Below are 24,114 nucleotides of genomic sequence, written 5' to 3' on the forward strand. Positions count from 1 at the left end.
TCTTCTATTGAGAAATGTCAGCTCAGGTCCTTTGGCCATTTACAAATCGATTTATTGTATTATTTTTGCTATGGAGTTGTTTGAATTCCTTGTATTTTTTGGATATTAACTCCTTATCAGATTTGTGAGTTACGTAAGATAATGGTTCAATTTTATTATTTTGCATATAGATACTAAGTTTTCCCAGCACCATTTATTGAATCAAGTATCCTTTCTCCTGTGTATTCTTGACACATTTGTCAAATATTAGTTAGTTGACCATATATGTGAGGATTTATTTTTGGGGACTTGATTCTGTTCCATTGGTTTGTGTGTCTGCTTTTATGCCAGTATCATACAGTTTTGATTCTTATGGCTCTGTAATATGGTTTCAAGTCAGGAAATGTGATGCCTCAGCTTTTCTGTTGTTGTTGTTCAAGTTGTTTTGGCTATTTATGTTTTTTTGTGGTTCCATACATATTTTAGAATTTTTCCTCCAATGCTGTGAAAAATATTATTAGAGTTTTGATAAGAATTGCATTGAATCTGTCAATTACTTTGGGTATTATGGACATTTTAGTAGTATTAATTCTTCTATTCCATGAGCATGAAATATTTTAAACATTTATTTGTATTTTCTTCAATTTATTTCATCAATATTTTATAGTTTTAAGTGTAAAGATTAATCACTTCCAGGGTTAAATTTATTTCTAAATATTTTATTCATTTTGATGATACTGTAAATGGCATTTGTTTTTCCAGATAATTCAGTGTTACTGTACAGAAACACAATTATTTTATGGCACATGTATACATATGTAACTAACCTGCACAATGTGCACATGTACCCTAAAACTTAAAGTATAATTTAAAAAAAAGACAATTATTTTTTCAATTGACAAATAAAAATTGTATTTCTTTACAGTATACAATTATGGTGTTTTGATATATGAATACATTGTGGAATGGCTAAGTTAAGCTATTTAACATATTTATTACCTCCTTTTTTGTGATGAGAATATTTAAAATATAATATTTTGGCAATTTTTAAGAATACAATATATTGTTATTAAGTATGGCCATCATGATGTACAATAGATCACTTGAATTTATTCCTCCTAACTGAAATTTTGTATCCTTTCACTAAGATCTGTCTGTATTCCCCACCCCCCAGCCTCTGGTAAGCACCATCTTACTCCGTTTCTGTAAGTTTAACTGTTTTAGATTCCATTTGTTTCTCTGTGCCTCACTTATTTCACTTAATGTCCTCCAGGAAATACATGTTATAATTAATGGCAAGCTTTCTTTCTTTTTTAAAATTACTGAATAGTATTCTATAGTGTATATAAACCACATCTTCTTTATCCATTTTTTGTTGATGGACACTTAGGTTGATTTTTGCTATTGTGTATATTTTTGCTACTGTGTATAATGCTGCAATGAACATGGGAGTGAGATATCTTTTCAAATAAGGCTTTCTTTGGGTATATATCCAGAACTGGGATTCCTGGATCATATGATATTTCTATTTTTAATTTTTTGAGGAACCCCCTTACTATTTTCCATAAAGGCTATACTAATTTATATTTCCACCAATAGGGTGCAAGGGTTTTCTTTCTCTGCATCCTCTCCAACATTATCTTTTATTTTTTTTGATAATAGCCATTCTAACATGTGTGAGGTGATCTCACTGTGGTTTTAATTTGCATTTTTCTAATGATTGGTGATGTTGAGCATTTTTTATATACCTGGCCATGTCTTTGAGAAATGTCTATTCAATCATTTGTCCAATTTTTCATTGGGCTGTTAGTTTTCTTACTACTGAGTTGTTTGAGTTCCTTATTTATTTTGCATATTAAACACATCAGATGTATGGTTTGCAAATATTTTCTACTAATATTTCTTTGGGTTGTCTATTCACTCTGTTGATTGTTTCCTTTTCTGTGCAGAAGCTTTTTAGTTTGATGTAATTCTATTTGTCTATCTTTATTTTTGTTGCCTGTGCTTTGAGGATCACCTAAAAAAACCATTGCTCAGGCCAATGTCATGGAGGTTTTCCCCTATGTTTTCTTCTTGTAGTTTTAAAGTTTATGGCATTATGTCTAACCTTTTAGTTAATTTTGAGTTGAGTTTCATAGGTGGTGTGAGATGAGGGTCTAATTTCATTCTTCTGCAGGTGGACATCCAGTTTTCCAAACGCCATTCATTAAAGAGACTGTTCTTTTCTCATTATGTGTTTTTGGCACTTTTGTTGAAAATCAGTTGGCTGTAAATACTTGGATTTATTTCTAGATTCCTTATTCTATTGTATTGGTGTATGTGTCTCTTTTTATGCCAGTACCATACTGTTTTTATTACCATAGCTTTGTAGTATATTTTCAAATTAAGTACTATAATGCCTTCAGCTTTGTTCTTCTTGCTCAAGATTGCTTTGTCTGTTTAGAGTCTTTTGTGATTCCACATAAATTTTAAGATTGTTTCTCTATTTCTACGAAAAATGTCATTGGAATTTTGATAAGAACTGTATTGAATTTGTTGATTATTTTGGGTAGTATGAACATTTTCGCAGTTTTAGTTCTTCCAATCCATGAACAAGGAATTTTTTCATTTATCATCTTCAATTTCTTTTACCAATGCCTTACAGATTTCACTATACATATCTTTCACCTCTTTGGTTTAATTTATGCCTGAGCATTTTCATGTTTTGAAAATAGGATTGTTTTATTGATTCTTTTAAAAATAGTTTGTTGTTAGTGTAACACTACTTTTTTAAAAAAATATAAATTAAGTTCTAGGATACACGTGCAGAACGTGCAGGTTTGTTACACAGGTATAAATGTGCCATGGTGGTTTGTTGCACTGATCAACCCATCATCTACATTAGGTATTTCTCCTAATGCTAGCCTTCTCCTAGCCTCCCACCCACTGACAAGCCCCAGTGTGTGATGTTCTCCTCCCTGTGTCCATGTGTTCTCATTATTCAACTCCAACTTATAAGTGAGAACATGCGGTGTTTGATTTTCCGTTCCTGCATTAGTTTGCTGAGAATGATGGTTTCCAGCTTCATCCATGTCCCTGCAAAGGACATGAACTCATCATTTTTTATGGGTGCATAGTATTCCATGGTGCTTATGTACCACATTTTCTTTATCCAGTTTATCACTGTTGGGCATTTGGGTTGGTTCCAAGTCTTTGCTATTGTGAACAGTGCTGCAATAGACAAACGTGTGCATGTGTCTTTATAGTAGCATGATTTATAATCCTTTGGGTATATACCCAGTAATGGGATAGCATGATTTATAATCGTTTAGGTATATACCCAGTAATGGGATTGCTGGGTCAAATGGTATTTCTGGTTCTAGATCCTTGAGGAATCGCCACACTGTCTTCTACAATGGTTGAACTAATTTACACTCCCACCAACATCGTAAAAGTGTTCCTATTTCTCCACATCTTCTCCAGCATCTGTTGTTTCCTGACTTTTTAATGATCACCATTCTAACTGGTGTGAGATGGTATCTCATTATGGTTTTGATTTGCATTTCTCTAATGACCAGTGATAATGAACTTTTTTTCATATGTTTGTTGGGCACGTAAATGTCTTCTTTTGAGAAGTGTCTGTTTATATCCTTTGCCCACTTTTTGATAGGGTTGTTTGGTTTTTTTCTTGTAAATTTAAGATACTTGTGGATTCTGGATATTAGCCCTTTGTCAGATGGATAGATTGCAAAAATTTTCTCCCATTCTGTAGGTTGCTTGTTCATTCTGATGATAGTTTCTTTTGCTATGCAGATGTTCTTTAGTTTAATTAGATCCCATTTGTTGATTTTGGCTTTTATTGCTTTGCTTTTGGTGTTTTACACATGAAGTCTTTGCCCATGCCTATGTCCTGAATGGTATTTCCCAGTTTTCTTGTAGGATTTTTGTGGTTTTAGGTCTTACATTTAAGTCTTTAATCCATCTTGAGATAATTTTTGTATAAGGCGTAAGGAAGGGTCCAGTTTCTGTTTTCTGCATATGGCTAGCCAGTTTTCCCAACACCATTTATTGAATAGGGAATCCTTTCCCCATTGCTTGTTTTTGTGAGGTTTGTCAAAATCAGATGGTTGCAGATGTGTGGTGTTATTTCTGAGGCCTCTCTTCTGTTCCATTGCTCTATATATTTGTTTTGGTACCAGTACCATGCTGTTTTGGTTACTGTAGCCTTGTAGTATAGTTTGAAGTCAGGTAGTGTGATGCCTCCAGCTTTGTTCTTTTTGCTTAGAATTGTGTTGGCTATACAGGCTCTTTTTTGGTGCCATGTGAAATTTAAAGTAGTTTTTCTAATTCTGCGAAGAAAGTTAATGGTAGCTTGATTGGGATAGCATTGAATCTATAAATTCCTTTTGGCAGTATGGCCATTTTCACGATATTGATTCTTCCTATCCATGAACGTGGAATGTTTTTCCATTTGTTTGTGTCTTCTCTCATTTCCTTGAGCAGTGGTTTGTAGTTCTCCTTGAAGAGGTCCTTCACATCCCTTGTAAATTGTACTCCTAGGTATTTTATTCTCTTTGTAGCAATTGTGAATGAGAGTTCACTCATGATTTGGCTATTTGTTTGTCTATTACTGGTGTATAAGAATGCTTGTGATTTTTGCATGTTGATTTTGTATCCTGAGAGTTTGCTGAAGTTGCTTATCAGCTTAAGGAGATTTTGGGCTGAGACGATGGGGTTTTCTAAATATGTAATCATGTCATCTGCAAACAGACAATTTGACATCCTTTCTTCCTATCTGAATACCCCTTATTTCTTTCTCTTGCTTGATTGTCCTGGCCAGAACTTCCAATACTATGTTGAGTAGGAGTGGTGAGAAAGGGCATCTTTGTTTTGTGCTGGTTTTCCAAGAAAATGCTTCCAGCTCTTGCCTATTCAGAATGATACTGGCTGTGGGTTTGTCATAAATAGCTCTTATTATTTTGAAATATGTCCCATCAATACCTAGTTTATTGAGTGTTTGTAGCATGAAGGGGTGTTCAATTTTATTGAAGGCCTTTTCTGCATTTATTGAGATAATCATGTGGTTTTTGTCGTTGGTTCTGTTTATGTGATGGATTACGTTTATTGATTTGTGTATGTTGAACCAGCCTTACATCCCAGGGATGAAGCTGACTAGCTCATGGTGAATAAGCTTTTTGATGTGCTGTTGAATTGTTTGCTAGTATTTTATTGAAGATTTTCACATCAATGTCCATCAGGGATATTGGCCTGAAATTTTCTTTTTTGTTGTTGTTGTGTCTCTGCCCTGTTTTGGTATCAAGATGATGCTGACTTCATAAAATGAGTTAGGGAGGAGTCCCTCTTTTTCTATAGTTTGGAATAGTTTCAGAAGGAATGGTACCAGGTCATCTTAGTACCTCTGGTAGAATTTGGCTGTGAATCTGTGTGGTCCTGGAATTTTTTTGGTTGGTAGGCTATTAATTACTACCTCAATTTCAGAACTTGTTACTGGTCTACTCGGGGATTCGACCTCTTCCTGGTTTAGTCTTGGGAGGGTGTATGTGTCCAGAAGTTTATCAATTTCTTCTAGATTTTCTGGTTTATTTGCGTAGTGGTGTTTATAATATTCTCTGATGGTAGTTTGTATTTCTGTGAGATCAGTGGTGATATCCCTTTATCGTTTTTTGTTGTGTCTGATTCTTCTCTCTTTTCTCCCTTTTCATAAAGCATTTCATGGATTCATTGACTTTTTGAAGGGTTTTTTGTGTCTGTATCTCCTTCAATTTTGCTCTGATTTTAGTTATTTCCTGTCTTCTGCTAGCTTTTGAATTTGTTTGCTCTTGCTTCTCTAGTTCTTCTAATTGTGATGTTAAGGTGTCAGTTTTAGATCTTTTCCTCTTTCTGATGTTGGCATTCAGTGCTATAAATTTTCCTCTAAACACTGCTTTAGCTGTGTCCCAGAGATTCTAGTAGATTGTGTCTTTGTTCTCATTGGTTTCAAAGAACTTCTTTATTTCTGCCTTAATTTTGTTATTTACCCAGTAGTCATTCAGGAGCAGGTTGTTCAGTTTCCATGTAGTTGTGTAGTTTTGAGGGAGTTTCTTAATCTTGAGTTCTAATTTGATTGCACTGTGGTCTGAGAGACTGTTTTTTATGATTTCTCTTTTGCATTTGCTGAGGAGTGTCTTACTCCCAATTATGTGGCCAATTTTAGATTAAGTGTAATGTGGTTCTGAGAAGAATGCATATTCTGCTGATTAGGGGTGAAGAGTTCTGTAGATGTCTATTAGGTCTGCTTGGTCCAGAGCTGAGTTCAAGTTCTGAATATCCTTATTAATTTTCTGTCTCACTGATCAGTCTAATATTGACAGTGGGGTGTTAAAGTCTCCCACTATTATTGTGCAGGAGTCTGAGTCTCTTTGTAGGTCTCTAAGAACTTGCTTTATGAAACTGGGTGCACTTGTATTGGGTGCATATATATTTAGGATAGTTAGCTCTTCTCGTTGCACTGATCCCTTTACCATTATGTAATTCCCTTCTTTGTCTTTTTTGATTTAAAGTCTGTTTTATCAGAGACTAGGATTGCTACTGCTGCTTTTTTTTTTTTTTTTTTTTGGCTTTCCATTTGCTTGGTAAATATTCCTCCATCCCTTTATTTTGAGCCTGTGTGTGTCTTTGCACATGAGATGGGTCTCCTGAATACAGCACACTGATGGGTCTTGACTCTTTATCCAATTTATCAGTATGTGTCTTTTAATTGAAGCATTTAGCCCATTTATATTTAAGGTTAATATTGTTATGTGTGAATTTGATCATGTCATTATGATGCTAGCTGGTTATTTTGCCTGTTAGTTGATGCAGTTTCTTCATAATGTCAATAGTCTTTACAATACTGCAAAAACAGTACTGATTTTTTATGTTGATTTATATCCTGAACTAGTTCATTAGTTTTAACAGTTTTTGGTGTAATATTTGGGGTTTCTATATATAACAATAGGTAATCAGTATACAAAGACCATTTCTTTCCTTCCTCCCTCCCTCCCTTTCTCTCTCTCTTTCTTTCTTTCTCTCTCTCTTTTGTTCATTCCGATTTGTAGGCTTTTAATTTCTTTCTCTTGCCTAATTGCCATGGCTATAACTTCCAGTACTAGGTTGAATAGAAGTGGTGAGAGTGGGCATCTTTGCTTTGTTTCTGATCTGAGAGGGAAAACTTTCAAATTGATGATCTCAGCTGTGGGGTTGTCATACATGGTCTTTATTGTGTTGTCATACATTCCTTATAACCAATTTGTTGAGACATTTCTTATGAAGAAATGTTGAATGTTTTTCAAATTCTTTTCCAATCTCAAAGTACCAGAATTCTTCCTTAGGTGTTTTTTTTTTTTTTTTTTTTTGGCAGGGTCTTGCTCTGTCACCCAGACTAGAGTGCAGTGGTGTGATCATGGCTCACTGCAGACTTGACCTTCTGGTCTCCGGGAATCCTGCCTCAGCCCCCTGAGTAGCTGGAACTATGGAACTATGAGCATGCACCACCACACTTGGCTAATTTTTAAATTTCTGTAGGATAGGTGTCTCACTACATAGCCCAAGTTGGTCTTGAACTTCTGGGCTGAAGCAATTCTCCTGCCTTGGCTTCCCAAAGTGCTGGGATTAGAGGTATGAGCCACCATGCCTGGTCCTTTCATGAGTTTTTATGCTTGCAATTCAGATTAATAAGTGAATGACAGTGAGAATTCAATTCTCCAATGCCTACTCTCATAATCTAAAGAAAGCAAGGCAGAAGTGTTTTCCTGAAAGGAAGAATCTTTGTTTTTAGTTTTTTAAAGATTAGGTTTACTGGATGTCAGAAAAATATGTTTACATTAAGGCAACATTGAGTATTGATGATGGTATGTAAGTTCTTAGCTGTCAAGCCTCTTAAACAGTGTTCTCTGAATTTTACATATGTGAAAAGACATTAATCCTCTTAGACTTTGGGGTTGTTGTGTGAGGCCTAGGAGGAGCACACTAGCAGTGGCCAGTCTTCTTTAATCAAGAACAGCCTTATACATTCCATGTTATGTGTGCTATGATGTGAAAATATTTGGAAAACTCTCTCTTCCCCCATTGCTGCCAGACTTAATGGTCTTTCTTTGTTCCCAGGTGGCTGATTTAGGTTCCAGGCAGAATGGAATTGGGTGCCCTGGAAGCCTGAGGTAGATTTGGTACTATGGAGGGTGCACTTGCTGATATGAAGTTTTATTTTATACAAATCCTGGAGAAGCTAAATGAGGCCATGTCAGTGTTGCCAGAAGACATGAGAATCATGCCAGATCTCTGTGGCTTAACATTGGAACATAGTGGTAAGTGCAGCTATATTTGTGTTTCTTAATAGTTGAAAGCCAGGTTTATATAAATAGGAAGAAAGAGTTTGCCATAGAATTTATGCTTTAGTTGGAGAAAAATGTAAAGTTGTTGATAAATTAGGCTGATTAAAAAATAATGTGAACACTTAAATTACCTTTAATGGAGTGCAGCCTTGAGAAGAAGATACCAAGTGGTCCAAGTCTATATCAAATTTGAGTTTAAAATAGATACTTTCAGAAAAGAATCAAAAGGAAGAAAGTCTTAATGTTCACATTGAGTTAAGGTGATGGCTAGCTTTGGAACTGGAGTTCAGCCAGTAGAAGATGTGTTCAGGTCCTTTTAATCCCAAAAAGTGGATGCAAAATAACCATAAAAATATGTCAGAAGAGTAAAAAAAGCCAGCAAGTTAAGATAGCAACAAAATATGGCTAAAATGAGCATTGCAATGTCCAGGAGAGCATAAACTACACGCAAAAAAGCTCAAGAATGGGATGACCAACTGAGCAAACAGTGAACTGAAAAGATATGTAAATTATTGTAACAAGTGCTAAATTATAAGTAAGGTCAGAGCAAATATTGAAACACTTGATGAATATTTTCTACTGCACTTGGAGAAGTTAAATTGATGTCAGGGACTCAGGGACTTAGAATTGGGGAGAATGAAGCAATCAGAAAGTAAGTACCAGTCAATCATCAGTCAAAAGGGGCTTTGAGGAAATTGATTTATGCTTCTGTAAAGACTTTTGATGGAGGAAGAAACAAAATATAAATTAAATTATTTGAACACATTGTTAAAGGCTTTATTTGTTTTTAACTGATATACGTAATTGTTTAAGATGATGTAAAAATTTTCCAAGTTCGTTTACAATTTAAAGAGTTTGTATTGTTTAGAAGTCTGTAAAGGATGTGAGAGAAACACTGGGTAATTCTTCTTCATGTATTTTTATTTTCTTTTTTATGTAAACAACATAAATTTATTGCTTACAGTTCTGGAGGCTGGGAAGTTCAAGATCAAGGTACCAGCAAATTTCATTACCTGGTAAGCATTCGTTTCTTATGGATGGTGCCTTCTGTGTGTCCGGTGTAAAGGGCAAAACAGGCTCCCTTTCCTCAAGCCTCTTGTCATTAAAGCCTGTAAAAATTACAGTAAAAGTATTCAGAATGGGTTAAGCAATTTGACCGTCAGGAAATTCAATTGAAAAGTGAGGTTCAAAACCTTCCTCAGAAAGTTAAAGTTCTAAATTGTATTGAGAAAATACAATAAAGATTCACAGAATATTTATATTAGAATGAATTAATTAAATACAGAACATTTTAAAGGCAACTAAAAAGATCAGCCATGCACATTAAGTAACAGATACCTACAGAAAATGTCTGTCTTTGTCTTGCATTTTAAAATTGATATATCATAGTTATACATAGGCCAAAATTCTTTTTTTATTTATTATACTTTAAGTTTTAGAGTAAATGTGCACAACGTGCAGGTCTGTTACATATGTATACATGTGCCATGTTGGTGTGCTGCACCCAGTAACTCGTCATTTAACATTAGATATATCTCCTAACGCTATCCCTCCCCCCTCCCCCCACCCCACAACAGGCCCTGGCGTGTGATGTTCCCCTTCCTGTGACCATGTGTTCTCATTGTTCAATTCCCACCTATGAGTGAGAACATGCGGTGTTTGGTTATTTGTCCTTGTGATAGTTTGCTGAGAATGATGGTTTCCAGCTTCATCCATGTCCCTACAAAGGAAATGAACTCATCATTTTTTATGGCTGCATAGTATTCCATGGTGTATATGTGCCATATTTTCTTAATCCAGTCTATCATTGTTGGACATTTGGGTTGGTTCCAAGTCTTTGCTATTGTGAATAGTACCGCAATAAACATGCATGTGCATGTGTCTTTACAGCAGCATGATTTATAATCCTTTGGGTATATACTCAGTAATGGGATAGCTGGGTCAAATTGTATTTCTAGTTCTAGATCCCTGAGGAATCGCCACACCGACTTCCACAATGGTTGAACTAGTTTACAGTCCCACCAACAGTGTAAAAGTGTTCCTATTTCTCCACATCCTCTCCAGCACCCGTTGTTTCCTGACTTTTTAATGATCGCCATTCTAACTGGTGTGAAATGGTATCTCACTGTGGTTTTGATTTGCATTTCTCTGATGGCCAGTGATGATGAGCATTTTTTCATGTGTCTTTTGGCTGCATAAATGTCTTCTTTTGAGAAGTGTCTGTTCATGTCCTTCGCCCACTTTTTGATGGGGTTGTTTTTTTCTTGTAAATTTGTTTGAGTTCATTGTAGATTCTGGATATTAGCCCTTTGTCAGATGAGTAGGTTGCAAAAATTTTCTCCCATTCTGTAGGTTGCCTGTTCACTCTGATGGTAGTTTCTTTTGCTGTGCAGAAGCTCTTTAGTTTAATTAGATCCCATTTGTCAATTTTGGCTTTTGTTGCCGTTGCTTTTGGTGTTTTAGACATGAAGTCCTTGCCCATGCCTATGTCCTGAATTGTATTGCCTAGGTTTTGTTCTAGGGTTTTTCTGGTTTTAGGTCTAACATTGAAGTCTTTAATCCATCTTGAATTAATTTTTGTATAAGGTGTAAGGAAGGGATCCAGTTTCAGCTTTCTCCATATGGCTAGCCAGTTTTCCCAGCACCATTTATTAAATAGGGAATCCTTTCCCCATTGCTTATTTTTGTCAGATTTGTCAAAGATGAGATAGTTGTAGATATGCGGCGTTATTTCTGAGGGCTCTGTTCTGTTCCATTGGTCTATATCTCTGTTTTGGTACCAGTACCATGCTGTTTTGGTTACTGTAGCCTTGTAGTATAGTTTGAAGTCAGGTAGTGTGATGCCTCCAGCTTTGTTCTTTTGGCTTAGGATTGACTTGGCAATGTGGGCTCTTTTTTGGTTCCATATGAAATTTAAAGTAATTTTTTCCAATTCTGTGAAGAAAGTCATTGGTAGCTTGATGGGGATGTTGCTGAATCTATAAATTACCTTTGGCAGTATGGCCATTTTCACAATATTGATTCTTCCTACACATGAGCATGGAATGTTCTTCCATTTGTATCCTCTTTTATTTCATTGAGCAGTGGTCTGTAGTTCTCCTTGAAGAGGTCCTTCACATCCCTTGTAAGTTGGATTCCTAGGTATTTTATTCTCTTTGAAGCAATTGTGAATGGGAGTTCACTCATGATTTGGCTCTCTGTCTGTTATTGGTGTATAAGAATGCTTGTGATTTTTGCACATTGATTTTGTATCCTGAGACTTTGCTGAAGTTGCTTATCAGCTTAAGGAGATTTTGGGTTGAGACAATGGGGTTTTCTAGATATACAATCATGTCATCTGCAAGCAGGGACACTTTGACTTCCTCTTTTTCTAATTGAATACCCTTTATTTCTTTCTCCTGCCTGATTGCCCTGGCCAGAACTTCCAACACTATGTTGAATAGGAGTGGTGAGAGAGGGCATCCCTGTCTTGTGTACATAGGCCAAAATTCTTAAAGAAAAATTGGAAAAAATTACTTGTTCCTATCAAAGACTCACTATTTCCCATATTTAAAAAGCTTATAGTTGTTGACTTACAGTTCAGTTGAACCTCAATGAGGTTCAATGAGTTAGGAAAATCCATAGGAAAGACCAGAGATCAGCGAATTTTCCCCACAAGAGCCAGATGGAAAATAGTTCAGGTTTTGCAGGCCAAGAAGCAAAATTTAAATATTATGAAATAATTAAATATTAAATATTATGAAAATAAGTAAATAAAATTTAAATATTATGAAATTATAAATATTAAATATTAGGCAACAAGACAGAAAAATTCCCACATAATGTTCTATTGGCTAAAAAAAAAAAACCCTGACAATAGTAAATGCTAGAAAAAAAATGCAGAACAAGGGGAACTCTTATTTATTACTGATGAGAATGCAAAATGTTAAAATCACTTTGAGGAACCACTTGGCAGTTTCTTATAAAGCTTAAAATAAACTCAGCATATGACCCAACCCCATCATTCTTCATAGAACTAGAAAAAACAATCCTAAAATTCATGTGGAACCAAAAAAGAGCCCACATAGCCAAAGCAAGACTAAGCAAAAAGAACAAATCTGGAGGCATCACATTACCTGATTTGAAACTATACTGTAAGGCCATAGTCACCAAAACAGCATGGTATGGGTATAAAAGTAGGCACACAGACCCATGGAACAGAATAGAGAACCAAGAAATAAAACCAAATACTTATAACCAACTGATCTTTGACAAAGCAAACAGAAACATAAAGTGGGGAGAGGACACGCTATTCAACAGATGGTGCTGGGATAATTGGCAAGCCATATGTAGGATAATGAACTGGGATCCTCATCTCTCACCTTATACAAAAATCAACTCAAGATGGATCAAAGCTGAGTGCGGTGGCTCACGCCTGTAATCCCAGCACTTTGGGAGGCCGAGGCGGGTGGATCACGAGGTCAGGAGATCAAGACCATTCTGGCTAACATGGTGAAACCCCGTCTCTACTAAAAATACAAAAAATTAGCTGGGCATGGCAGCGGGCACCTGTAGTCCCAGCTACTCGGGAGGCTGAGGCAGGAGAATGGCGTGAACCCAGGCGGCAGAGCTTGCAGTGAGCTGATATTGAGCCACTGCACTCTAGCCTGGGGGACAGAGCAAGACTCTGTCTAAAAAAAAAAAAAAAAAAAAAAGATGGATCAAAGACTTAAATCTAAGACCTAAGACCTGAAACTATAAAAATTCTAGAAGATAACATTGAAAAAAACCTTCTAGACATTGGCTCAGGCAAAGATTTCTGACCAAGAACCCAAAAGCAAATGCAACAAAATCCAAGATAAATAGGTGGGGTTTAATGAAACTAAAGAGCTTTGGCACAGCAAAAGAACAGTCAGCAGAGTAGATTACTCACAAAGTGGGAGAAAATTTTTCACAATCTATACAATCTGTACATCTGACAAAGGACTAATAATCCAGTATTTACAAGGAACTCAGACAAATTAGCAAGAAAAAATCAAACAATCCCATCAATAGGTGGGCTAAGGACATGAATAGACAATTCTCAAAAGAAGATATACAAATGGCCAGCAAACATATGAATAAATGCTCAACATCACTAATGATCAGAGAAATGCAAATCAAAACTGCCATGAGATACCAACCTTACTCCTGCAAGAATGACCATTATAAAAAATTTTTAAAAAATATATATTGGCATGGATGTGGTGAAAGGGAACACTTCTACACTGCCGATGGGAATGTAAACTAGTACAACCACTATGGAAAACAGTGTTGAGATTCCTTAAAGAACTAAAAGTGGAACTACCATTTGATCCAGCAATCCCCTTACTGGGTATCTACTCAGAGGAAAAGAAGTCGTTATACGAAAAATATACTTGCACATGCATGTTTATAGCAGTGCAATTTGCAATTGCAAAAATGTGGAACCAGTCCAAATGCCCATCAATCAACGAATAGATAAAGAAACTGTGATATATATATGTGTGTATATATATATATATACACACACACACACACACACACAATGGAATACTGCTCAGCCATAAAAAGGAATGAATTAATGGCATTCACAACAACCTAGATGGGATTGGAGACTATTATTCTAAATGAAGTAACTCAGGAATGGAAAACCAAATATTGTATGTTCTTGCTCATAAGAGGGAGCGAAGCAATGAGGATGCAAAGGCATAAGAAGGATACAATGGACTTTGGGGACTGGGTGGGGGAAAGGGTAGGAGGGGAGGGAGGGATAAAAGACTACAAATTGAGTTCAGTGTATACTGCTCAGGTGGTGGGTGCACCGAAATCTCACAAATCACCACTAAAGAACTTATGTAACCAAATACCACCTGTTACCTAAAAACCTATGGAGATAAAAAATTTAAAAAAACATTCAGCTACAAACCTCTTTTGCTACACTCATTGTTTAGTATATGACACATTTTTGCATGATTCTGTTATATAGGTTTTAATAGTAGGTAATTAGGACAGTGGGTAATACTTATCATTCATTCATTTATTTAAAAAATACTTATTTAGAGCCCATTCTCTCAATACAGGTCAGTACTATGAAGGAGAGGTACACAGTGAAATCAGGCCTAGTCCTTACAGACATGTTGGTATGCCAGGGAGTCAACTTTCCTCCAAAAGAGTGATGTTTCCTTGTCTCCAACAATGGCAAAACTATAATATATAATATTTCTGTATCAGCGGTTTGCACATTGTGTGTTAATAGATTTTGTTCTTGTCATTCAGAAGAGCACAGTGGAAATACATGAAGGATGGGCAGATGTGTGAAGGCCTCAAATGAATGTATGTAGTTGTTAGAAAAACAAATGTTTTTCTTAAACACAAGTTGAAAGACAGGGGAGCAGAGGAAGTATGAGAAAAATTATGGATTTATAATGAGGAGAGTTGATGTTATGGATAAAGTCAACAGAACACTGCCTTCTTACATCATTATCCAACTTTCTACTTTGTCACCTCTATCTCAAAATTGACGGTCTGATAGCTAGTTTATTTTATATTTGCCCCAGGTTGTGCTCTGCCTTCTTTTTCCATTTTCCTTCTGCTGAATATTCTGATTTTAAATGATGAGACGATTTAATCCTTCGGTTACCTACCAAATACATCTAATTTTCTCATTCTAGGTAGGTTGTCTTCCCATTGAAGGGTGAGTGGCTCTCAATATTAAGAGACAACATAGAAATTTCTGAAGATTTTAACTTCTCCATCTGATAACCTAGAAATAATTACTTCAGTCAAATACCTCAAAAGGAAGAAATCCCATTAAGATCGATAGGAAAGAGTCAGATATTATTTTTGAATTATTTTATTTGTAAAGGATCAATGAATTTGTGGTTGAGAGGGTCAGTTATGGAATATGAGATATTAACCTATTTGATCTTGCTGGCAATCCATAAAAAGTTAATTTGCAAATAAAAGATTAGCCTTTAAATCACATTCATAATAACAAGAAGGTAAACTGCAGTCTATATTACTCATATATATTTTTCAAAGTAACACATAAAATGATAGGACTTGATTTTTGCTCTGAGTAAATGAGTCAGTCTATTAACATTTATTTATTGCCCACTTTTTAGATGCCTATGGATATTTCTAGATAAATACAAAGGAATATAAGGACATAGTTCTCACTACCATGCAAATTGCAGACAATCTGAGGATTAGGATTCACACTTGAAATGATATCCAACAAACCCCATTGTGTGGTACAAAAGCATATATGTAGACAGGGTGGGTAGTAAAGAATGCTAACAATTTTGGAGGAGGTTAAATCAACATGTAATTTTAGAACAGGAGATCTTCTGACCTGTATATGAAGAATGTGGAGTATAAAAATAATTACTTTTGTTCTCTTCCTGGTGATACAAAAAGACAAGAAGCCTCCTCATTGCCCCTTTTATGTCCCTGTTGCTCAAAGTGTAGATAAAAGGGTTAAGCATAGGAGTCACCAAACTGTAGAACAGGTACATGAATTTGTTTTTGTCCTGGGAGTTGGCAGAGGGCTGTACATACATGCTAATTACAGGCCCATAGAGGAGAGATACAATATGAGAACCACATGTGTTGAAGACCTCCTTCTTTCCCCCTGAGGACTGAATCCTCAGCACAGTAGCTACAATGAATCCACAGTAAACAAAGATAATTAATTAGAGAACGAGGGACTACAATATCCTCACAATGGAGAGCATAGATACATTGAATGTGGTGTCAAAACATGATATCTTGATCATCGCTGAGACCTCACACAGAAAGTCGTCCACCTTGTTACCGCCTAGTGGCAGCTGGACGGCAAGGGATGACTGAAGTAGAGTTGGCCAAACTGCTTAGCCATGCCATGGCCACTAGGAGGACACAGAGTTGCTGATGCATGATAGCTGGGTACCTCAAGTGTTTGCAGATGGCAATGTAAGGATCCAAAGACATCACAGCTAAAATGATGCATTTGGTGCTCCCCTAAAATATCCCCTGGGTACCACAATAATTGAGATGTTGCCCACCAGTATGCAGAGATAAGCAACAAGCCCCATTATGAAGAGAAACATTTCCGGCTAGGGGTGGTCAAAGAAACCCCAGAGAATGAAGATCTTTCGAGCAATTGCATTGCCCAGATTCCTGTCATTGCTCTTGTTGGTGGATTTGAGGGAAAGGAAAGGCTACTTTAGTATTGAATTTTTCTGATAGTCCACTTATTCAGTTAAGTAAAATAAACTGAGTTATGAAGGGGTTTTCTCTGTGATGTAACTAAACTGATGTGATTTGAAACTTGTAAGCATGAAAAATTTTATCTAAAGGCCAAAATGTTACCTTTCTAGTGCCTCTAAAAGGAAGATCAACAAATCTCTGTATCTTACCCAAGAAATGCAATATAGCAAACTTTTACAGAATAATGATTAAGTAATGGGAAACATAATTAATCTTATATTAGAAAAATGAATCAGATGGAGAAATGAATAATTTTAAAGAATGCCCAAGAACTACCCATGCTAACTAACACGTGTTAATTTCTTTCATCCAAAATCTGTTGGCCCTGGTCATGTTCTGGTTCAATTTGTGAGTTGATGTAGGTGAGTTCAGAACTCACTGAGCTCCACGTGGATCAGTCTGATTTGCATAGAAACAACATAGTGCTATTCCTTACCTCTTCTTCCCAAATCCTGGAATGACAATTGCCAACATAAAACTTTTGTCATAAAAGGAAGCACACAGCTGAAAGGAAATGGTTCCTTGCAACACGTTCAGTACTTACAAGACAAGATAATTCATTGCACAGTCAAGTGATATAAGGTCATTAAAGTATCAGCAGTTATACAGTATGATATATGTTAGTGCTTTTCACATTGTGAGTTGTAATCTATTACGCAGTTATATACTATTTTATTGATTTATTTTACTTATTCTCATCACTCATTTTATATATGTGTTTGTATGACCTGGATTCTGATGTACAATATATTCCTTACTATAGGTAATGGTAAAAAATTTGAACAATACTGGCATAGTAGAAAAGAAACAAGAATGATATTAGAAAATCTAGATTTAGTCCACTTCCCAATTACTAATACATGTACATTTTAGGTCTTGCTTAAATATTCAGAAACTTCTTTATCTATCTTGCTCTGTTGTGGAGATTAATTAGCACCATATGTGTGAACACGCTTTATTAAGTCCAATACTCAATGTTGGGTTGGTTATTTTTCATGAAATAAAGTTCCCTGTTTGATTTTAAGTGTATATCTGATAGTTAATTTTTCTTTGTATCCAAATATTAACCATGTCCTTATATTCCCATAAGAAGTCTCAGAAGGGTTGTTTTTTCTACCATTTTATTTCCCTACATTACTCAGATCCCTTGTCTTGAATCTGATGTTAATGATTTCTAGATTTTAATATCAGTACACATATGTTTTTAATCAGTGGAAATGCTCACAAATGCAAACAGTACCATAGATTATTTTTCAAAAACATGTTTCAATGTTTTAAATTATAATGATTAGTATTAGTATTAATAGGTGTCAATTTATTTATACTTTTTTTAACTGCTCCTTGCCTAGCAGGGCTATCCTATAGGCAGTGTGCCCACAGTAGCCTTTTTTAAAATAGTTTTTTTAGTATGAAAATTTTCATAAGGAGATCACAACATGCATGTGGTTGTATAAAAAGATTAAATCAATCAAGCTAAATAGATCATTTCTACTCATATACAACAGTTGCCTAAATCAGTGTTGATATTTTTTAGGGGTACCCTCTTTTCTTGCAAAAAAGAACATTAATCTTTTTCTTCCATCAGAATTCAGTGTTAATTGGGGATAAAGATTGAATGTTCTTTCTGTATTCAGTGGCTTTATGTCATATCAGAGGTCTTTAATAGTTATTTATTTGATTGAAAGGATCCCAAATCTTTTGATTTATTGTTTATTTATTTATTTATGCTTTAACTTTTAATTAAAATGCTTAGGATACAGATTGACTTTCTTTTGTAAATGACTGTTTTACTTTTTCTGAAATAGGACATACATGCACTCTGATAAAACAGAATGAAACATCTTAATTCATGAGAATTCCTGTACAAGGCGCTGATCCTGTGTTTAGAGCTGAGCTCCTCACAGCAGCTGCCCTACGTAGAACCCACAGTTTTCTAGCTTGCAACAAAGTTACTAGGGACAAATAGGGAAAAAAAATCCGAAACTAAAAGTAAGAAAACCAACATGGAAGCAATCATACTTCTCATGTCTCTGGTAAGAGAAGTATGGGGAACCTTTAACCAAAGGAAAATTTAAAAAAAATGCAAGTTAACTATCTAGTTCATTCACTGTTAGCTAGATTTGTTCAGTTAAGGCTTTAACCCCTTTCCAAACAGTTTTATCTTAATCCAGCTATGCTTGCTAATAAATGAAATGCATGCACTTCCCAGAAATATACTTCACTGAGCCTCTGCATTCAGTACCTGGCAGTGAAAAAGTATGTTTCCCGAACAAGTCAGTACTGAAGACTGAGAACTCCAACTAAATAACTATACTCTCTCCCCAATAATATGTTATCCACATTTTCCCTACCCTCACATTAGAATAAAGATAACCTCCTAACTTTTCATCTCCTATCTCCTGTCTTTTCCTAGGAGATCTTATCTTTTGATCTTTTACTACAAGGGTAGAATTTAGGTTAAGATCATAAAAATCCAATTTCACATGTGACACTAAGAAAATGGAATGCTATAAAATCAATCCTCATCACCATGGTAGGGATGCTGTTGCTTTTATCCTGAGTCTTTACTGCCAATAAGTGATGCTGCTTCCAAAGGAACAGCTCTACAGAAAGTTTTTGAGTTAGTGTTTCCCCCCAGCTTATTTCTACAATGGGGAAAGGCAATTTCATATTAAAAAACTCCACACAAACACACCTGGAAAAGCTACAGATGTTAACCTTTACTTTAAACACAGCAACGTAGATATCTAAGGAGATAAGATGTAAGACAAAGAGCTCAGGAAAAATCCAATAGAGACCAAATTCTGCAAATGGAAATTTTAAAGCCCAGTGAGTAAATTTTTCCTGCATTCAGACAAGTGCTACAATACATTTAAGTCCTCAACTCACAGAATTAAGAGCCCTTAAGCTGTTAACTTTGTCCTGTCTTCCTATTCAGAAAAATTTTCCTCTAGAATCTGTGCAAAAGTAACTGACACACCTGCAGTATGTGACAACATAAAAGATGTTCTCAACTTTTTCATGAGGTGAAAGTTACTTTTTATAACTGAAAATGAAAAAGGAAGGTGCTATAGAGGGAAATAAAATTTCACCAAAGTATAAAAGTAAAGACTGGCTGAAACCTATAACTTTATAAATAAGAATAATAACAGTAACTTACACTATAATTAACTGCTCAATAGTGAATGATCTGCTACTCATTCCTTGAGAAGGAATGACCCTAGCTTACCACAGTGGAAACCTGCCGCAATTACAAGGCCAGGATTCTGCCCCTTTTCTGGTTCTCTGTTCACAAGGTAATGCCACCTTCTCCAAGGCAGTTAGAGAGACAGGTGAGCTCAGGGGAGCTTCTCTCACCAACCTGCTAACTCAGCAGGAGTGAGTTTACCCAAATGAGCTCTGGCCTCCAATGTGTATCTGTTCATAATTTTATGAAGTATCTAAATGTCATTCATTAGTTTAAAAAAGAATAGAAAACTCTGGACTAAGTAAATTTTGAACTCGAAAAGTTAGAAGGGGTATCAATTATATTAACAACACTTTCTTTAAAAATAGAATCACTTTCTTTTGAAATCAACCAGAGTGGTGAGATGTGTTTTTCTTTTCAGGTGCCCCATAATGGCACACAGCTTTACTCAGCAAGCCCTGCCAGCTTCCAAGCCCCAGGATACTGACCTGTACCAGCACATGGGGCAGCATTACCTCCCCAACAGTGTGGAGAAGAGAACATTTCACCACTGGGTGATGAGAGTAGACAGTGACTCTTGGCTTCTCAATGCTTGGAGAGCATGATTGGAGACCTTTCATTGTTCTATTAGAAAAGTCCATGAAGAAGCTGTGAACAGGATCAGTCCAGAGGAGAAAAACTCTTATTTTCTCTGTCCAAACATCAGTCAATACATTGGGAGAGCCAGCAGAATCCCTCGCCCTAGCCTTGCCTCTTGAGCACGCTGCACATGAACACTTCAGTGGGGTGAGCGTTCAGCTCCTAAAGGGCCATGTTCCTCTTTCCTGTGGTCTGTCCAGAAAGCCCAAATATCTCAAAGAGTTTTTCTTCACTTATTGCATTGTTCTGTCTATTTTGTTACCCAATATAAGGATTGGCACATTGGATATTATTTCATCAGTCATTAAAGCATTAAGCTCAACTTTAGATTCCATGAGGCCAGAATGATCTGCAGAATCCACCAGAAAAACAATCTCATTAATTGCTTGGAGATAATTTTTTCAAACCTGACATGCTTGCTTGTGTCCACCAAGATCAAGAGTTGTAAAAGTCATTCCAGCAATTATTAGCTTTTCTGATGTCGGATGTAGTGTTGGAACATGTTGACCCAATCTGTCATCTTTGAGCATGTGAAGAAGAGTGGTTTTGCCTGCGTTGTCCAAACCCAAAAATACAAGTTTTCCAAATTTCTTGTAGAGTCCTAGGAACTGGAGCACACTGCCGAAGCCATTGTAGATCCACTCAAAGAGGAAAGACATTATTCATGCTTATTATGGCCTGAAGGGCTCCTCCAGCAATGGTGGGTGGCCCAGGCCCTCCCTCAGAGCACACCCCAAATATTTTCAAATATGAAAACCTACTTACTCTTTAGAGGTAAGGAAGGTACTTTAAAAAAATTTATTTTATTTTATTTAAGTTCTGGGATACATGTGTGGGATGTGCAGGTTTGTTACATAAGTAAACGTGTGCCATGGTGGTTTGCTGCACCTATCAACCCATCACGTATGTATTAAGCCCAGCATGCATTAGCTATTTTTCCTGATGTTCTCCCTCCCCTCTCCACCCCCAGACAGGCCCCACTGTGTGTTGTTCTCCTCCCTGTATCCATGTTTTCTCATTGCTCAGCTCATCATTCCATGAGTGAAAACATGCAGGGTTTGGTTTTCTGCATAATGGTTCCTGCATAATGGCTTCCAGCTCCATCCATGTCCCTGCAAAGGACATGATCTTGTTCTAAAGGTACTTCAAAAAAAGTACTTTATAGGGTTGCCACTCACTCTATAAAGCTGTGAAACTTTGTTCTCTGTACAGATAATAGAGTTGAAATTTCTTGGTAAGGGTCATTATAGCAATTCCTTAGTGGGTATGCTTCCCTCTAACTTCCTTGCCATAATAAAATGAAATGATAAATTTTGGCACCTGTTATTTATAATGGACTCAGATCTAAGAGAAGCCAAGGAAACTGAATCTGCCTTAACAATTTTATAAAAATTTCCTTGGATCACAAGGGGGAAATTAAGATTATTATTTTAGGTGCCAAGATCTAATTTTCTTTTATTTATAGTTTTTCTCAAGATATTATTTCTTTAGATTTCTGCTATCATAGAGCCATAATAATCCTAGTTCCACATACAGACAAAAGAAGTCTTCAATAATTTCTTCCACAATAACCCAACACAGTATAGACTTTTTACCTTCCATTGACTACATTAAAGTTCCTCATTTTATTTAAACCATAAAAACATTGTGTCAAGAAGATATTAACATACATTAATGTTATTTAAACATGATTAAAAATCATGGAATCTGGAATTTTGAAAATATGGGTCCTGAAAACTTTTGGCCATGGGCTTGTTTTTAAAGTAATTGCTTTTTTCACCCATGCTTCACAATTAGCAGCAGATCTAGCAATCTGGATCCTTCTAGCCAAGTTCACACCGATCATCTCAGGCTTGTTCTTTGCTCCCACTTTTGTTTTCATCATTTGCTGCATTCTATAACTATATTCAGCTTCTGGTCCTTTATTTTTTAAAACAATATTTAATTGACAATAAAGATTGTATATATTCAAGGTGTGCAGTGTGATGATTTGATATACGTATACCCTTTGTTTTTATTTCTTTTCTGTCTAAATCCACTCCCACCCAATTCATAATTTTAAAACATGATCCTTTTTGATGGTATTCGTTTCCTTACGTCATCCTGCTGGTGTGGAAGTGAAAAGTGAATGATAAATTCTTACTACACAGTTAATCTAGTTAATGAAACTATCATTCTCAGCAAACTAACACAAGAACAGAAAACCAAACACTGCATGTTCTCACTCATAAGTGGGAGTTAAACAATGAGAACACATGGAACAGGGAGAGGAACATCCCACACTGGGGCCTGTCAGGGGTGGAGGACTTGGGGAGGGATAGCATTAGGAGAAATACCTAATGTAGATGACGGGTTGGTGGGTGCAGCAAACCACCATGGCACATGTATACCTATGTAACAAACCTTCACGTCCTGCACATGTACCCCAGAAAAACTATAATAATAAAAAAAGGTAAAATAGCGATATAAAATAGAAATTTATGAGTATATACTGATAAAAATATAAAAAATGAATACATGAAGGGGGAAAAGGGAAAACTCTTAATGGCACATCAATTAATAAATAGAGGGCATACTAGGATTGGAGAATTATTAATAGATGTTAAAATTAGTGGGTGAAAGTTTAAGACATTTACATAGTTATGCTGTCTGCCACAAATTACTTATTAATTTCTCAGGAAAAAAGCATAATGAGATCTGGGGGACACCATGTTAGTCAAGTGACTAAAGTTAACAGCATCGATTTTAAGACAAACTATCCTTATACACTTTTCTGAAATGTTGCATCATTATTGGCTCCTGAATGGGAGAAAATATAAAGAACATTTTGGAGATAATTAACAAGATCTGAATATGAACTATTGATTACATAATAGTATTATATGACTGTAAAGTGTCCCAGTTTTTATTATTGTACTGGCTATGTATGGAAGTTAATGTCCTTAGCAACTATACACTAAAGTGTATGTAGTAATGAAAAGGTTAGGAAAAATTTCATAGATATGAAAACTACATTTATATATTACATATGTGTAAAAGTAAGGCAAATGTAAATGAATGATGACTCTGGAAAAGGGTATTTAAAGTTCTGTATTATACTTGCAACTTTAAAAATTACATTAAAAATACATTATAAATGTAAAATGTAGTAAACTACATTAAATAAAAAGATGACAATAAAAAGAACACTTGTGGTTATGATACTTCCTGCCAGATCAAGGCCTTAGCATCTACTGTTTTGTCTACTCTGAAGAATTTACTACTTCACTTGTAGATCTGAGCCTAAATGACACTTCCCTAGAAGAGCTTTCCTTGAACCTTTCCTGGTTTAAACTAATCACCCATCCATTTTATTCATGAAGCCTTGTCATTTTTACTTTATAGTACTTAGTACAACTTGTAATTACATGTTTAGTATTATTATTTGTTTTCTTTCTCCCACTAGACTATAAAGTTTGTGAGGGAAGGAATTGTGTCTGTCTTATTCACTAACAAATACTCGGCAAATAGCAAAATCTGTATGTATAGTAAGCGATTGAAAAACATTAGGCAAATTTATAACTATTTTAATATCTGTATATACTATATATCTATATATAATATCTTTGCTCTGGATGTGCACTTAGGAAGGCAGAGAAAATTTAAGTGTCTCTGATTTAGGTGGTATGTGATAATAATGTAGATACAAGTAATATAAAAATATTTTAGAAC

The 24,114-nt window shown here is 35.7% G+C and overlaps 1 protein-coding gene and 1 pseudogene across 4 annotated transcripts in view; one reads left to right on the forward strand and one right to left on the reverse strand.

Annotated features, from left to right (window-relative positions):
- LOC104006767 (uncharacterized) overlaps positions 1–22,375 on the forward strand; it is a 62,046-nt gene extending 39,671 nt beyond the window's left edge. For all 4 annotated transcript variants that reach the window (XM_063812840.1, XM_063812841.1, XM_063812839.1 and 1 more), the window contains 3 exons: positions 8,101–8,300; positions 9,292–9,343; positions 20,186–22,375. In XM_063812840.1, the coding sequence (XP_063668910.1) occupies positions 8,168–8,300; positions 9,292–9,343; positions 20,186–20,369 (369 nt within the window). In that variant the 5' untranslated portion in view covers positions 8,101–8,167 and the 3' untranslated portion in view covers positions 20,370–22,375. The remainder of the gene's footprint in view (positions 1–8,100; positions 8,301–9,291; positions 9,344–20,185) is intronic.
- LOC100613605 (GTP-binding protein SAR1a-like) lies at positions 20,467–21,062 on the reverse strand (annotated as a pseudogene).
- Positions 22,376–24,114: the final 1,739 nt, after the last annotated feature.

The sequence above is a fragment of the Pan troglodytes genome, chromosome 5 (genome assembly GCF_028858775.2).
Source record: "Pan troglodytes isolate AG18354 chromosome 5, NHGRI_mPanTro3-v2.0_pri, whole genome shotgun sequence".
Lineage (NCBI taxonomy): Eukaryota > Metazoa > Chordata > Mammalia > Primates > Hominidae > Pan > Pan troglodytes.